General features: G+C 52.4%; 1 protein-coding gene across 1 annotated transcript; it reads right to left on the bottom strand.

The window, feature by feature from the left end:
- Window positions 1-1,162: 1,162 nt before the first annotated feature.
- Window positions 1,163-16,369, bottom strand: LOC116890255. The gene is made up of 6 exons (XM_032890981.1): window positions 16,341-16,369; window positions 14,941-15,058; window positions 14,064-14,330; window positions 5,582-5,731; window positions 2,176-2,271; window positions 1,163-1,228 (listed from the first exon to the last, which is right to left on the bottom strand). The coding sequence occupies exons 1-6, from the start codon at window positions 16,367-16,369 to the stop codon at window positions 1,163-1,165; spliced, it is 726 nt and encodes a 241-aa protein (XP_032746872.1).
- Window positions 16,370-17,358: the final 989 nt, after the last annotated feature.

Here is a 17,358-nt window from a genome sequence, read left to right on the forward strand (position 1 = left end):
AGGAGACAGTAAACACAGCCCCCATCTGTCTAGGTAGACACAGCCTTCTGGTTTCAGGGGAAGAAGCACCATGAGCTAGTTCTCAGCTGATACAACCACCCCCCTCTGCCCTCCATCCTCAGACAGGAGTTCACCAGAGACCGTCTGGAGAAACCGAGATTGGCTGAGGCCCCACCTTCAGTGAGGAGAGGAGAGCCCACTCCCAGTAAGTGTCTGTAATTTACGGTTGTATTTGAGGAAGTCTAGCCCTTCTCCCCCTACAGAAACCAAAGAGGGTCACCCCAATAAAGCTGGGTGCTGTCACAGAGCAGAGGCAGCCTCCCCTCCCCCGGAAGGAAAAAGCTCACATTACCCATAAAGCTTCTCTTCCAGAGTTCTCTCCCAGTGACAGATCTCCCTAAGGTTTCTGGGCCTGTCTCCTCAATTTGTCACTAAACAGTTGGGCTCCTTGTGAGATCGGCTTCTCAGAACCAAGGGCCTGAAAACCACAAGGGCTTCTCCAAGGCCAAGATTGTGTTTCCACACTCCAACTCAACCAGGGTGTCTCCAAGCGAATCCGCAACCCGTTCTCCGCTTCCAGTGTCCTCTTCAGATGTTGGAAGTGGTCCCTGGAAGCGCCAGGGAACTAAGGCAGTGGGGGAAAGGAAAGGGTGTTTCCCCGTTCAGTAACCCAAGAGAGGACCTGTGTGTCTGGGGACGGGCAGCCAGGCGGGCTGGCTCCACCTGTCTGACATGCTCAGCTCACTGCCCCCTCAGGCATAGCACAGCTGCTAGGAGCTGGGCAAGCTGCCAGCACCTACCTGGGCCCCTCCAGAGGTGTGCACTCACCTGTTCCTTGTCCCTCCCCACCGCTGCTCCTTTGCCCAGGGAAGCAGGCACCAGGCCGCCTCCCCTGAGTCATCTGAATGCTAACCCAAAAGCTAATGGAGAAAAGAGAGAACAGAGAGGAGAGGAGAAGGGGGGAGAGGGAGGAAAACCCCCAGTCTCCACACCTGAGCATGCTGGCCTGTCCAGTCAGTCATGGGGGTGAGGTTGGGTGAGGCTGGGTGGGGCCTGGAGCTGTGCTTGGCCACGCTCAGGGCCAAATCTCAGGGCTGCTCTATCTCTGTGGGCAGCTATTTGGAGAAAGCAGTTCCACTGTCCATCCATGGGCTGGCTGGCTCTACTCCAGACCCTGGAATCCACAGGGCCCGGCGCTGTCCACGGGCAAAGGCATGGGCAGCTGCCTCTAGAAGCACAGAGGCCGCCTTCAGCTGTGAGGGGTCCCCTTCCTAAACTCTGCTGTGAGCACACAGGGTCCATCTGTCCCTCTTGCTCCTAGACGTCAGAAAGAAGCCCTGAATTCTTGGGGGCTGCTGGTTTGTTGAGGGGATGGCTTGGCTTGGTGGATTCACCAAGGTGCTGATTGGCATAGCTGGGTTGGGGGGCGGAGCCCTAGACTGAGAGCATCAAGGGCAATTTCCTTGTTACTCAGGATCAAGAGGTCTGAGCAGGCAGATTTCGCTTCTCTTCCCTTTCACCCCGTGCCTGGCATAGGGGGAGCATCTACAACACACAGCCCTGTCTGGGTGGAAGGTCACAGACGCAGTTGCGATGAAGCCAGCTGGACGTCTGTCACTTGGGTTCTGACCATGTGCTTCTGAGCTGTCCAAAGAAGGGGAGTCTTTGAGAGTCACAGCCGGGGGTTGGGGATTTAGCTCAGTGGTAGAGCGCTTGCCTAGCAAGCACAAGGCCCTGGTTTCCCCAGCTCCAAAAAAAAAAAAAAAAAAAAAAAAAGAAAAGAGAGTCACAGCCGAAGAGAACCAGCAGGCAAGAGCCCAAAGAGGAAGCTGGTGGCACACGGAGGGTTTCCCAGTAGATGCAGGGTGGGTTCCCAACTGTAAAACTCACACCGGAAATACAGACCCCAGACCCCCCACTTTTCCGAAGGTAGCAGAGGGGCAGAGAAAGGAGCAGAGAGAACCCTGATGGAATTCACATAGCAACAGGAGGCAGCCGCCTGTGGCTGGGAACGGCCCAGCAGGTCTCAGGCATCACTCAGGGTGTGCCTGTCTCCGAGGAACACTTTATGAAGCCGCAACTCAAAGCCGACACCTTTGCTCAGCTACCCCAAGGGGAGCCGACGGACACACTAGGCTTCGTTCCAGCAGCGGGTCCTCCACACTGGGGCAGTACCTGGGCAGGTTCCGGTAGTCCGCCTAGGCTTCTGACCCTTCTGTCCTCATAGTCAGGCTTCTGCCTTCCTCCCACACCAGACCCTGGATCACAGGCCTAAAAAAAAAAAAAAAAAAAAAAAAAATCCACAGTCATGATCAACTTCAGACTTCCCTGAGTCTTACATCATCCACCAGACCCTGGGGCTAGAGCCCAAACCAGTAAGAGCAAAAGGATTGCTGGCTGCTGCAAACCTCAAGGCAAGGTGCAGTGCAGCACGCCCTTAATGGGCTGAGGAAGCATTTATCAGGCTAGGCTAAAGAGGGGTGCGTGCGTGTGCATGTATGTGTGTGTGAGAGAGAGAGAGAGGGGAGTAGGGGTGTTCACTAGATTCAATTTAAGAAAAAAAAAAAGGAGAATTATGTATTTACATACCAAGTCCCATGATAAGTCATCTGGGATCTCCCCAAGTAACAAGGCTGTCTGTGGTTACAGCTGGTGAGTCAATTAAAACACCCCACCAAGCCAATGAGGTCAGCTTCTTGGGAAGGGACAAAGGAAGCTGTCCCAAGCCAGTGGCCGCTGCTTCAGGCACCGAACAGTAGTCCCGGAAAGCCCCCCCACCCCCACTGAAGCCTCTGACCAGAGGTGTGCTTCGGGGGACAATCTGCCTCCCAAGGGGCTTTGGCAGTGTCTGAAAACATTTGTTCGCTGCACTGGGCGGGGCTAGAGATGCTCACCATCCTAAGTCCCAGGACAGCCCCCCACAACAAGGATGGCGATCTAGATGTCAGAGCCCTGTGGTGGAGAAGCTGCCCCCATCCTCTGAAAGCCCCTTTCCTTCTGTGGAATTCACCAATTCACTCACGTGACCCTCAGCTCCAAAGATTCCCTGGTTCTCACCACCACCACACTAGTGACCCAGAGCTGGTTCTCACCACCACCACTCTAGTGACCTCACAGCTGGTTCTCACCACCACACTAGTGACCCCACAGCTGGATCTCACCACCACCACCACACTAGTGACCTCACAGCTGGTTCTCACCACCACCACACCAGTGACCCCACAGTTGGCAGGCGTATCTCAGGCAACAAGGAGAACTCAACTTCTTTGTCTGAAGGAAAAGTCTTGCTCACATCACCTCGTCCCATGGGACTTTCTGCCCTTCTGAGCTGACAGTGACTGCTCTACCAAGGGCAGGAGGCCATGTCTGCTTTCACAGAGACAGTGCTCAGAAAGACAGAGAGTTGATCACTCTCCAGGACCTCCAGAAGAACAGGGGACACCAGTGCTGAGGGTCATATCGGCCTAGAGAAATCTCAAAGCACAGAACTGGGCAGGGACCTGGAGTAGACAAAGCTCCTGAGTGTCTGTGGCCCGCCCCTGTCATAGGGACCTAGCTCTCAACTGGGGTACAAAAGTCTCCCTGAGGCTTAGGCGTAGGGGGTGGGGACCCAAGATGCCTATCACGTTCCCTGGAGGTCTGCCTGGGCTGTCAAAGGTTCAACAAAGCTACACAGAAGCTAGAACGAAGGACAGGAAGGACAGACAGCAGGGGTAGCCTAAGACCTTCATTTACAACTGAATTACTTGGCTTTTGTTTTTCTGTCTCATGTAGCCCAGGCTGGCCTAGAACTCTAAACCCTCGGCCAACTAAACTACATGCCCCAGCCTCTGCTAACATGTGATGTTGTTTGTTCTTTTAATAGGACATCAGAGGGTGGCAGAGACAACCAATGAGGAGAGGCTGGAGAGATGGCTCAGTGGTTAGGAGCACCGGATGCCCTCCCAGAGGGCCTGGGTTTGACTGCCAGCATTCAGCTGGTGACTTGCAACTGTCTGTCACTCTAGATCCAGTGGATCTGAAGTCCCTTTCTGGACTCTGTGAACTCTGCATGCTGATGGGTGCCCAGACATACACGTAGGCAAAACGCCCACACCCTTGCATGTTAAAAATAAAATAAAATAGAAAGACAAGGGCGAACTATCCCATAGCTGTTCCGACCATCCTGGGACTAGGGCCTCGCTTGCTTAGGAAAATCCCCACAAGCGTTTTGGCTGAGAAAACATGCATCGTTGATCCTGGTCATAGGATCCCAGAAAATGGCCCCTCAACAGGACTTTGAGAGGCCCAGTGGACAGAAGGGATGAGAGGCAGTGTCTAGAGCACAGTCCCTCCTCTCTGGCTAAGCTCAGACCTAACTACAGGAGCAGAAGCCTGTACTCCACAGAAGGACACCTGGGAGACGGGGGTGGGGCTGGAGGGCTACTCAGGATCTCTACATCCTCGGCCACCAAGCGGCTGTCACCACTGCCCGAGCCTCAAATCAAGAACCTCGAGCAGAAGGTCTGAGTGGGGAAAGCCCTGGTCTCCACCAAGCCCTGGCAGCAGGCCCCGAAGTTCCCTTTTGTGGTGCAGGCAAATCAGGGAGGCTGCAGTCCCCCAGGCAGGCAGCAGGCAGGCATGAGTTGGGACTCAGGAATTAAGTTAACCAGTCCCCAGTGGCTTAAATGTCCAGCCACCAAGACGCAGGAAAGACTTGTGAGATCTGTCTAGCTACTCTTCTTGCCTCCGAGGTTGGTGACAAGGGCAGTGACATGCTGCTACCGCGCTCTGCCCACCAGGCCCTTGTGAGCTTGGCACCTCCTCACACCTAGTCTGCTCTCGCTGCACAGGAAGATGGCGTTCCTGACCTACCCTTGTTGACAAGTGTCCGGCTTGCTGCCATGTTCCAAACCCAACATGCCCTCTTCACCCGAACTTCAGATCTCATGCTTTCAATGCTGCTGCTGCTGCTGCTTCAGGGAGGCACCGAGGGAGGTCGGGCCTCCCTCCTCTGCTCAGTTCTCCATAACTAGTATGGGTAAATACATAGATTTTTCTCACAGTTGTCCACCTGCCCAGGCACTCGGAGCCAGGAGGCTGATCTGCGGGACAGGTCTCTGTGCGCTCCGTCATCAGGAGGGGAGGGGCTTTTATTCCTCCCAACACTGATGACAAATCAAGAAACGCAACGATACATACATAAAAGTGTCACATCCAGATGACATAGTATAGGAGGCTAGAGAGATGGCGTACAGTTAAGCACACAGCTGCGAGAGCAGAGAACCCGGGTTTGATCCCCAGCACCCACATGGCAGCTCACAACCACCTGTGACTTTAGTCCCGGGAGATCTGACACCCTCTTCTGGCTCCCATAGGAACTTCACATACATGGTACTCAGCCATACATACAGATAAAAACACCCACATACACAAGATAAATAGACCCACTATCACCTACAACAAAAATAATCATCCCCAAAGACCTTAGGGCCTGTGTAGGTGAATCTTTAAGGCTCTTGAGATGGCCATCCTGGACCAATGGAAGTCTATCCAGTAACAAGCATCCCAGCATAGGTTGGGAGGGAATGCATCTACGAACCCAGGCAGACTTCGGAAGCTGGGGCGGGATCCCTTCACAGAGACAACAGACAGGCGGACGCTGCTGTGTTTCAAACTTTTGGCTTGCAGAACTGCGAGAGAATACATTTCTCTTGCTTTCCTCCGTCAAGTTGTTTGTCTGGACGCACTCCTGAAACCAAGAAGAGAGGGGAGTGTAAGGCAGGGTGAGAATCTCTGGTCAGCTACTATGACGGTGCTCCCGTTCCCCTAGACAAACACTCACTCCACCGTTCCTGACTCTGCAGTCAGCTGAAAGGCAGCGTAAGGAAACACCACAATCACGTTAACACGCCAGCCCGAGGGGTGAAAGCGGGCCCCATTGTCAGCTGACCACGCCTCTTACCCTGACACTAGAGGTGAACTCCACTGCATCGGACTGCAGTTCACACTCAGTGCCAACTCGACTAGGGACAGAAGCGTTGACTCTCGGTGGCTCAGGCAGCCTCACGGAAAGGAAGGCGAGGTCTGCAGAAATCACATTCACACGGGATCAGCGGAAGCAATGGTCCTACTTCAGAACCCATGTGGGCATGTGTGAAAAGCTCTTGTGGCCCATGGCTGAGCCTTCACGTTGACCAGGCCATAGTCGGATGACTCATGCTCAGTCTGGCTCAGGGAGAAGAGGTGACTTTGTCTTTAGCCTGGCAGAATTTTCTGCCATGTTTTTGTTTGGCTTTTTGGAGATACGGTCTCACGGAGCCCAAGTTGGCCTCAAACTTGATGTATAGCTAAGGATGACCTTGACTTCTGATCTCCCCATTTCCCTCCTCATCCTGGGATTACAAGCGTGTACCACCACACCTGGTTTGTGTGGTTCTGGGTAAGCCCGCTACAAGCTTAGCTATACCCCCACCTCCACCCCTCACCTCCTTTTTGGAGACAGTCCTCATATTCTGCAGCCCAGGCTGGCCTGCACTCATCATGTACTCTAGGCTGACCTTGAATTTGCAGCAATTCTCCTGCTTAAAACACCCAACTGCTCAGGTTATAGGCATGGGCTGCCACACCCAAACCCCTTCATCTGTTTTGAGACACAAGGGAAATTTCAGTAACAGTGACCACTGTGTGTTCTACCTACCCAACGCATCAGGGAGCCCTCGGGGTTCTGCCTTTTCTGTATGCATGAATATTGATTGTTCCCTTTGCCTGGCTGTCCCTGATGTATACTCCAGGGAATTCCCCACCCACAAGGAGTAACGCCACCCATCCTGTTTTGACAGGGGTACTCCATCTTCTCCCCTGTTGCCTCTGCTCGATGCAGTGGTGACATAGTTATGCTGTGTGAGCCCCCAGCACAGTACTGACACACAACACACAAAAACATCGTTATACAGTAGATGTTTGAGTTCCTTCTAACCCCACAGAACACGGCGCGGAAGCTGGGTGCTAGCCCACACTGCCACAGCATAGATGACTGTCTTTGGGGCTGGAAATGCAGCTCTAAGGTAGAGTGTTTACTCAGTGTGTCCAAGGTTTGACTCTCAGCACTCCTAAGATAAAACAATGGCCGCCTCCTGCGGGGCATGGTGGCAGATGCCTGTGACGTCAACACTCAGGAGTCAGGAGTCTGAAGCAGCCGGGTTGAATCTGAGTTTAGCCAGCTCTTGTCTCAAAACAATTCCCTCCCTTGTTGGAAAATGGGTGCTAAAGACCGTTTCCCGGTCACTTCACAGAAATGAGCCGCTGGGTTTCGAGAGCCAGATCAGAGGCCTCCAGGAGCAGAGGGAAGACTCCCGGTCAGCACTGGGAGGGAAGCTAGTGGTTTCGGTACAACCGAACCTATGAATTTGCAAAGCAACTGAGTGACCTTCACCTGTTCCCAGGCGACGTTGGCTAAGACCTGAACAGGACCCAGGGAAGCTGGGCTAGGACTCCTGACCCAGGAGAGAGTTGACAAGAATGCATTCTTAAAGCCACCGCGTTTGTGCTGATCTGACACACAGCGACGGAAAAGTTCCCCAACCACCACGAGGGGAACGGTGACGCTGGCGGTGGATCCCGCCAATCTTGTGGCCTGAGGTTCTAGGTACCCTCTCATCCATTTTGGCTCCTTCTCTGAGCCACACTGAGTCACACGACTCAGAACAGGGACATCGGGGACTTGAGAACATTGATACAGCGTTAGATAAGGTAACGGCTGCTATGCTCGCCTGCCTGCGTTAAGGCGCTCAATAAATGCTTGTTCATTGTGTGCTATTTCACTCGATCGATCAACCTGGTCATATTCTAAAGCTTGTGAGGGCACTCGAGCACACACACACACACACACACACACACACACTTTGGCTTTTCATGAGCCCAGAGCACAAAGCCTTGGATATGGGTGGATAGGGTCTTTGGGAATGAGTAACCCTCCCCGTCTGAACTTCCTGGCCACTCTGAGAGGGAGACCAGAAAGGAATGATTCATCCCAAGACGGGTCAAGCTGTCTCGAGAGATGCTGAAGCCTGGGCCAGGCTTCGGGGAATGAGGAGCCTACTGGGGGCTAACCCACACCCAGACTATGTGCTTCGAGATCATTCCACAGACATAAGTTAATTTATGCGCATTTGAGGAGAAGTAGAAGTGTTCGCCTTGGTACAATAATTAGGCCTATGAGAATGTTGTCTGGGTGCATTTCTGGGAGCTTTGGAGAGGAGGGAAGGGAGGGAGGGAGAGAGAGTGAGGCAGGGGGATGACGGAGGCAGGGGAGGCTTGCCCCCAGCCCCACCCTAATTCAGTGTGGGACGATGTGGCTTATGAGTATCTTCAAAAGAATGAAATGCTGCTGTACTGGGGTTTCTCTAAAGTCCTAGGGGCTGAACCCAGGGCCTTGTATACGATGCCAGGCAAGCGCTCTGCTCTGGCATTGAGCTTACAACTCATGTGGACAGAGTCTCCAGCTCTAGATGGAATTAGTTACACACTCCAGCATGACCTTGGATGATGGGCATGGCGGCTTACATCACCGCTGGGAGAAAAGGTGGGTGTCAGCCTTGTCTACATTGAGAGTTCTAGGCGAGCCAGGGCTACAGAGCAAGACGACATCGACATCATCATCATCATCACCACCACCACCATCATCACCACCACCACCACCACCATCATCACCAAAAGGAATGAAAAAAGGATGACCTATGGGATTACATCCCCAGGCCCTAAATGGTTTTTGAGGGCACAGCAAAGTCTTTAGCAGATGTCAAAGTAGGGGCTCCTGCACAGCTACTGGTCCCACAGGAGAGCTGGGACTCACACCTGAAATCAAAACAGACGGGACCAAATACAGAGGAACCTGATCCTCGAATGGCTACTGAATCTGGGTTCTAGCCCTGAGGGGGGCCTTCTGTCCAGAGCACAGAGAGCACCAGGAGGGAGCCAACTGGACTCTCAGGACATCCTGAGCTGCTGCTGTCCTCCAGCAAGTTCTCAAGAACCGATCCTCTGACCAGGAAGATAATACGGACCTGTCTGTAATCCTAGCTACCCGGGGCTCGGGCCAGAGGAGGGATGACTTAGGGAGACCCTGACTCGGTGGTTAGAGCATGTGCAGAGCAAGTTCAGGGACTGGGGTTCGGATCTCTGAAACCCATATAAATATCAGGAGGACACGGCAGGACACCTGCAATTCCAGCTCGGAAGCAGAGACCGAGGATCTCAACCCAGAGAAAGCCGGCTCTCAAGACTAACTGGATGATATCAATGAGCTCTGAGGTTGATTGAGAATCCCTGCCTGTTGAGTATGATGGAAGGGCCATTGAGGATGGCTTCCACACGCATAGGCACCCGCACATACACGTGCTCACACACATGTAAACACATAACTACATACACATGCAAACACATAACTACATACACATGCAAACATGTAATTACATACACATGTAAACACCTAACTATATACACATGCAAACACATAACTACATACACATGCATGCATACAGAAAATAAAAACAAATGACTCCTCAGTGGTGGGGGGCTAGCCCAGCGTGTGGGGCCCTGACTCCTGGAATGGGAGCTTAGGGGTTTGTTCACTTGAGGTTGGGGTAGAAACTTCTGCAGCTTCTGTGACTGTGGGGACCAGTGTGAACTCAGGATCCAGGACCTTAAACGTCCCTCACGGGTTGCGTCGATGGGATGGCAGTGAGCAGAGCTGCCTTTACACGGTAGAGTGGGTGTGGCTGTCTTACCCGCTGTCATTCCTTGTCCGTCTTAATTGATAATGTCACAAGATGAGGTGACCATCTGAGGAAGTTCAACATTAGGATTAGGATCAAGCCTGGGAGGGAGAACGCCTTTAGTCCCAGCATTTGGGAGGCAGAGGCAGAGGCAGACGGATCTCAGTGAGGTCGAGGCCAGCCTGGTCTGTTTCTAGGACAGCCAGGGCTACACAGGGAAACCGTGTCACAAAACATCAAAACAATGTCGGCGTTGTCCAGGATGGAGATGGGAAGCTCCCTGGGGTGTGCTGGCTGATAGAGGGCTTCAAGCTCAAGGGAGAGGGAGAGGAAAAGACGGAGAGGACACTTAAGGACCCTCTCTGGACACTACAAGCTCACCTAGGTATGTGTGCACACATGTGCAAATACACGACACACATACCCACAAGAAATAAAACCAAAGCCATAACTTTAAAAAGGACAAAGTCAAGACTAAGGATGAGTGTGGTTCAAACAGTCAACTAACACTGGGCTCCTAACACCACACACCCCCACCCCCACCCCACATATGAATATACAAATACACATACACTACACACATACCACACACACATACACCCATACATACATACCACACACACATGAATACATACACACTACATACACACATCCATACACACATACACACCCATATACCACATATGCACCCATATACACAACCCCACACACATGAACACACACTACACACACACACACATACCACACACACATACACATACACCCATAGGAATACACACAAACACACACACTACATACATACACCCATACCCACACACATGAATACATTGATACATATACATTATACACACACCACACCCATATACATACCCACACACACACACATGAACACACACACACACACACAACATCTGCAAGACCCTTTGTAGTTTTTTTACATCACCTTGGGGCACTTTACTTAGTTTAAATATCTGCAGTACTAGGTCTAAAAAATATCAAAGCAGTAACTTTTAAGAAGGGGAAGAGAGAAACATTTGCAATGCAAATTTTAAAAAAACAAACAAAAACCACCCCAAACCCACTGGATTCAGTGAGGACAGAATCCCTTATCCTAGGGGATGTGGGGAACAGGGACATAGACAAGAGCTTGTGGCTGATGTTCTGCACCCACCTGCCAGGCATCCTGCTAATAGCTGGTTTGGTTTTTTCAAGAGAGGGTTTCTCAGCTCGTATCTCTGTCTTGTCCTGGAACACGCCCTGTAGACCAGGCTGGCCTTGAACTCACAGAGATCCGTACACCACTACTGCCCGGTCTTTCTGACTAGTTACTTTATATAAGCACCCAGTACACAGTGCATCTTGACAGAAGCCCAATGTATCTTCCCTCTCCTCTCCCTCTCCTGATTCAAGGTCTTGTTCTGTAGCCCGGTCTTGGCTCTGACTCTGATCCTCCGGTCTCAGCCTCCCAGGCGCCGGGGATTATGGGCGTGGCCTACCTTGCCCAGTTCATAAACCCAATTTCCTGACTGAGGAACCAAAGCCGAGAAGGTCAATTTCTACTTCCAGATTCATAAAGCTAATGACAGAGCTGGCTAAGACAGGACAGGTCCTTGAGCCTAAAGCCATGTCTAGACCTGAACGCTGGTGCTCCAAAGGGGTCCTAGATTCCCTAGGAGAGGAGAAAACTGAGCTGTACCGGGTGCATAGGTGTCTGCTTGGTGACACCTCCCACTACTCAGTGGGTCTGCAGATCTGGGGAACCCTTGAGCCTGCATGGCTGGGCTGTGCTCTCTGGGAAGAGTGGGTCTTCTGGCCACAGCAGGCTACAAGGTTGCAAATTAATCTTGTCCATCTTTCTTTCTTTGTTACAGAGTGTCATGCAAAACCCCCTAGAGCCTCTCAGCTTCCTTGATAGTTCTCAAATACACCAAAAGCTGGCATTTGCCCTGCTGGCCCTTCTGTCTACAGAAAGTCCATCTTCCTCTGTCTGACTCACCCTCAGTGACTCTGCACATGGCAACCAGTGAAGGAGTAGGTGGGCCCTGCCCGCCTATTTTCCCGTCTACTTCCTGATCTTTTAAGGTCAGAGGTCATACGCCCTATAACCACAGTGGCCTCTTTTCAGCCTGGCATCCTGCTACACTTTCTAGGCCAGTCACAAGGCACAAGGGTAGTACAGAATGACACCAGCAAGGTACCATGTTACTGGGAGGCACGTCCTGGATGCTATGAGCAGACGATCCAAGGGCTTGTCTAGGTTTAGCATTTTTGCTGGTGATGTGTACCAAGGATCCAGGGTGAGTAGCAAAAATGTCCGCGTGGCTGCCAAGCCTGTTAGTCAAGGATCCTTGAGACTTAGAACAAAGCCAGACTGGCAGAGCAAGGGAGAGCCTACCGGTCTGAAGGCTGGGGTTGCTCAGGGGAATGGCTGATTACTAACATACTTGGCATGTGATGTCAGTGGGTCCTGGGGTACCGGTTGATCCTGTCCCAAATAGCCCAGATGAACCTTCAAGGTTAACATTCAAGTGCACATACGTCCCTCTTCCCTAGCATAGCCGCCATTACAGCACAGTACTCCAGCTCAAAGAACAGCCATTTGTCCCTGAGTTCTCTCAGAACTGCAGATGGAGGCAGGGCTGGCCACTCGTAACACTGTGCTACTTTGTCCCTGGACGTGACATTTTATACAAGAGGCCCAGTCATGTCTAGATGTATAAGCCTAATCATAGGTTGTCAAGAGGCCACAGGTCTCAGGTCTCTATAGAGCCCCGTCAGCCATGGAGCTGAAGGTGGGGAGAGGGGAGGCATAGCACTATGGGTAGCTAGATATCAGGGGGCTTAAAGGCCACTTGGGATGAACCCCTCCTTCCTGTTTCCCTGGTAATGCTAACAAACGGAACCCTTCAAATCACCTCCTTAAGATTTAAAATATCATATAAGAGTGGGGGAGTCTTGGCTTTGTCGAGGCTCATTAAGGGATAGCTAATTCCTCCTGGTCGAAAGACTAAAATATAGGTTCCACCTCTGGCCAGGGGTGGAGATCTGACATCCTAAGCTACCCTAAAACATCACACCCTATTGTCTCCTCCTTTTAAGCGTTAATCCAGTGGGACCTGCCAATCACCCGGCCAGAAGTCTACCCATACCCCTCCCACATCCAGGAAACCCGACTCTCCTGAAGACAGGCCAAGAAGATGGGGAAATAATTATCCCCCTGATGAAATGATGCCCTTGTCTTTCCTGGAAGGGCCTCTCTCCAAACAGCCACTAGAGGTCAGGGCTTCGGAGCATGGCCCTGCAGGGTCTGCCTGCTCTGAGTTCTGAGTCCTTTTCTTGTGGATACTGCCTATGGTCCACGCCCTCTTTCTCTGGCACCTTGGGCTTTCTTGCGCTCTTTCTCCGAAGTCTTCCACCCCTGCCATGCAGCTGCTTGCCCACCTCCATTGTAAATGACACGGCTTCCTCTTCTTCTCTCCCTTCCCCTCTTCCTGGGGCCCCTGGGCAACACATCCAGCCTGCCTGCCACGATATTTTCTCTCACATCCTAATAAACTTGTCCTTGAGCTGCCTTTCGAGTTAAAGGGAAAGCTTTCACACTAGCCTGGGGAAGGGGAGCACAAGGGACATGGCCCCTGCTGCCCTGGGAAGCAGCAGGGAGCACTCAACAATAAAGCTCTCTCAGGCTAGACAGAGCTCCTGCCAGCAGGGGCGCTCTCGCTCACGGACCGGGACTTGGGATGGAGGCCGAAACCCCTCTGCTCCAACATTAGAAGATGAATGTATGCGCAGGAGGCTGAGGCGGGAAAATGCCTTGAACTCAAGACTAGCTTGGCTAACACACTACTTTGTCACACACACACACACACACACACACACGTACTTTCAAACGGAGTACAGCTTTAGTGACCCAAGCACTTTTTTTCCTGCCTAATTTCTCAGTACAACTCTGGGTGACAGGGTCAGTGCCCCATTTATGGATGGGAAAGAGAACCTGGGAGTCATCAGCGTTAGCTCAACTTCCAGATTGGTGAGCCCAGCCCAAGGGCGTCAGAGCCTTTTTCACACCGACACTGATCAAAGAAGGAAAAAAAAAAAGTCGGCCCAACCAAAACTCCCCCAAAGGAATCTTTCTTTTTCTCCAGGGATGATGCTATCAAAGGACATTTTGTTACTTCTTGGAAATTCTTCGCCTTCCTAGGGCTGCACAACCCAGCAGTTTTCTGTAATTATCACTGAAGTATTCGGCCTAGTTCCTGCCTCCTTCGCACACTTTCTCACAGACAAGAACACCCGCTCAGTGTTTACCTGAGCTCCGCGGCGAGCAGGTGCGCAGACCCCGGGCCCTTGTAGCCCCCGGCCTTGGCTTCCAGATTCTGGCAACGTCTCCCAAAGCCCCCACTCTGTGCAGTCACCGAGGGGAGCAGTCCTGTCTGAACAAGCCCAGGCAAGCCCAGGCAATAGCCACTGCTCGATTCTCCTCCAGGCTCCCAGGATGGAAGCCGCGTCTTTCCAGCCAGGCTTCATCAGAGTTGGGGTCGCTTTAGATGGTCGGTGTGGCCACATCTCCGTCACCTGAAAAGAAAAAGTGGGTCAAGGTGGGCGAAAGGCCGAGCGCGCGAGGGCGGTGCCAGCGAGCACTGCGGGCGCCGGGGTCACGCTGGTCTATGCGTTGGCCAAGTCGGGGGGAGGGGGCGGGGGGGATGGCCAAACACCGTAAGGGGACCAAGCAGCCAGGCTGGGGTCCTATGGCGCGGGTTGCAGACCGTGGGTCCGGCACCTCCGCCCCTGCTCTGCTCCGGTCGGCTCTTCCTCTAGCGAGAGCTCAGAGTTTGCGCAGCGCCCTTTTCCTAGCTCGCTGCCCAGTTCCAGGGCGCACCACCCTAAGAATGATGTCGCATGCACCCGGGGCCATCGCTATCCTTCCGGAGACCCTTCGCCTCTCCGGGATGAGGTCAAAGCCCGAGTGGGCCTATAACAAGCAAACAGAAACCACGGAGACACTCTCCACAATACTAAGCCCTGGGAAGAAGTCAGAAAACTCTCACGTTCAGGTCACTTAAATATGGAAGCGTCTTCTCTGAGACATTGCCAGCTCAGAGTGTTTCGGGTGTCCCTCATAGCCCCAGGTTTTCACGCCAGGAACAAGCACCCTGCCGTGGCACTGTGTCCTGTCCTCACTCACCGTTTCCCCAAGTTGTGGCGCTGCGGGATTTTGTGGCGACCCAGCTCCGTAGGTTTTAAAACTCCGTGAGCTGATCCCCGGAGTGAGGAAGACGTGCTGGGCGCATGGCGCTCTTGAGCTGGGAGCGCAGGGCAAGAGACCACGAGTGGGGCAGGGCTTTTGTACTAACTCAGACAGAAGTACGGAGCCGAGAGCTGCGGGGAGGAGTCAGGCACGCGCCTCCCATTTCTCACGCCTTCTTCTCTATTCACTGCTTATGGCACAGGACCCCCTTGTGGGATAGCAGAGAGGCTCACTGTGGACAGCCCTGAAGACTTCCTTGCCCTGTGGTAAAGGGAACTCCACTTATCATCCTGTTCCCAGCCAGTATAGATCTTAGGCTCAGCCGGGATGTTCCAGAGACAAATTTCCCTCGGGTCCACTGTGCCCAGGTATTAAGCCACAGGCTCACCAAGGCTCCCGTTATAAAATTCTCTGCCCTGGGTGGTTAGTTCCATGACAGACTCACACTCATACACGTCATCCCCAGCCCTCCACGCACTTGGAATTCACTCTTCAGCAGGGCCCTGTGGTGAGCGTGGGCGCCAAGCACAACCCGGACACTGAAGCTGTCCCTGGTCGCGAGAACAAAGTTCTCTGAAGCGAGAGGGAGAAACCCCATTCCTCCTACATGGAAGGAAAAGGGGTTCCTCTGAGGAAGAGAGAGGCAACACTGCCCCAGCATGCAAGGACTGCAGTTAAGTACCAGACACAGACGTTCCCATGGACCCACCTGTTCATCTATGTCACAAGCTTGAAGGACCCTCATTCTCTATTCCACAGGGACAGACCCATGGGAGCATTCGAATCTGGGTGTTCCATTCCCACTGGCTTTCCTGTATCCTACTTTTCTCTGAGAGCCACCAAACGCCTTGGTGTGGGCAACTCACACAAGACAGACACATTGCATTGACGCTAGATTCCACCAACTAGAAAACTAAAAATGCCCGATTCCTGCCCACTTTTACATCTTCGGAGGTCCCCTTTTCTTCTTTATGATGTCACTGTATACAAATCCCCCCCCCCGTATGGTGGGAAACAAACCTGGGGCCTTTTCACTGCTCACAAGTAAATCCCCAACCCTCTGCCTTGTTTCTTTCTTTTTTGTTTTGTTTTTGAGGCTAGGTAACGCAAGCTAGCCTTAAACTCTGGCTCCTCCTGCCTCAGCTCCCCGGAAAGCTGCGATGGCAGGAATGTGCTGGCTAAGAACTGCTTTTGCAAAGCCTCTGTTCCCCCAGCTTGGTTCTACCTCTTCCTGGTGTTTGGTTTAGAATACAAATCAGCCCCACTGGCCATGCAGAGGTCTCTGGAGAGAGGGAATATCAGAGAAGCACCAACAATGTCAGCTGAGCCCCCAGCACCAGCAGCCCTCGTCCCCAGACACAGCCATCTCGTAGTGTCCTAGGACACTTCAGCATCTCCTATATGGCTGCTGATGCCCAGAGGTGGTCAGGTCCCTGTTTTCTTTTCTCTCTAACCTGATCTATAAAGTGTTCCAGATGTTTCTAGATCTAAGTCATCCAGGGCGCCCCGAATCCAGGGAGTACTGACGTCCTGTCAAGATCTCTTGTATGTAGAGAAGGATCTTCTAAGGAGGCTGGGAATGTTCTAGAATTAAAGACCAGTGGTGTTCTCACGATGTGGTGATTTGTATATGCTATTTTCCACTGTCTGGGGCATTTGAATGCTTGGTGGGCAGATGGTGGCCCAGTTTGGGAGGGGTTAGGAGGTGTGGCCTTGTTGGAGTACTGAGTTACTTAGAGATGGGCTTTGAGAGTTTATAGAGCTTCGCGCCGCTTCAAGTTCCCTTCCTCTGCTTCCTGCTTACAACCTGAGATGTGAGCTCTTGGCTGTTCCTGTGTCCACACCCCCTGCTCCCATTCTCCTAGCTGCTGTGACAATAGTAAACTGCTGTCCCCCTGGAACCATAAACCCTCCCTTCTATAGGTTGCCTTGGACTCAGGCGTTTTATAACAGTAAGCCAAAACTAAACCAAGACATTTGGTTTTGTGACTACCCTTGCCACAGTGTATCTGTTGATGTTAAGGCAAGTTCATCTCAGGAGGGAAAGGCCCTTGTGTGCAGGCTTGAGAGCCCCCAGGGCCTGTGGAAAGCCAGCACAGTTGTGTACATCTGTAATCCCTGTGCTGCTATTCAAGATGGGAGGCAGGCACAGGAGAAGCCCCTGCAAGTTCTCAAGCCAGCAGCAAAAACAAGAGACCCTGCTTCAGACGAAGAGGAAGTTGAGGACCTGAGGTTGTTATCTGACCTCAACATTTGTGCTATGGCATACACACACAGTGACACACACACAGTGACATACACATACATGGATAGACAGTCAGACACACATAGACAAACACAGAGAGAGAGACAGAC

This window comes from Rattus rattus, chromosome 1 (genome assembly GCF_011064425.1).
Source record: "Rattus rattus isolate New Zealand chromosome 1, Rrattus_CSIRO_v1, whole genome shotgun sequence".
NCBI lineage: Eukaryota > Metazoa > Chordata > Mammalia > Rodentia > Muridae > Rattus > Rattus rattus.

Excerpts from the sequence above, each read along its gene's own strand:
- LOC116890255 (XM_032890981.1), bottom strand. The coding sequence starts at position 16,369 with ATGGCTGTGTCTGGGGACGAGGGCTGCTG. Across the intron at positions 15,059-16,340 it reads TCTGGGGACGAGGGCTGCTG|CTCAAGAGCGCCATGCGCCC; the intron begins GTGCTGGGGGCT and ends CTGCGCTCCCAG. Across the intron at positions 1,229-2,175 it reads GACTACCGGAACCTGCCCAG|AGGCAGCTGCCCATGCCTTT; the intron begins GTACTGCCCCAG and ends CTGTGCTTCTAG.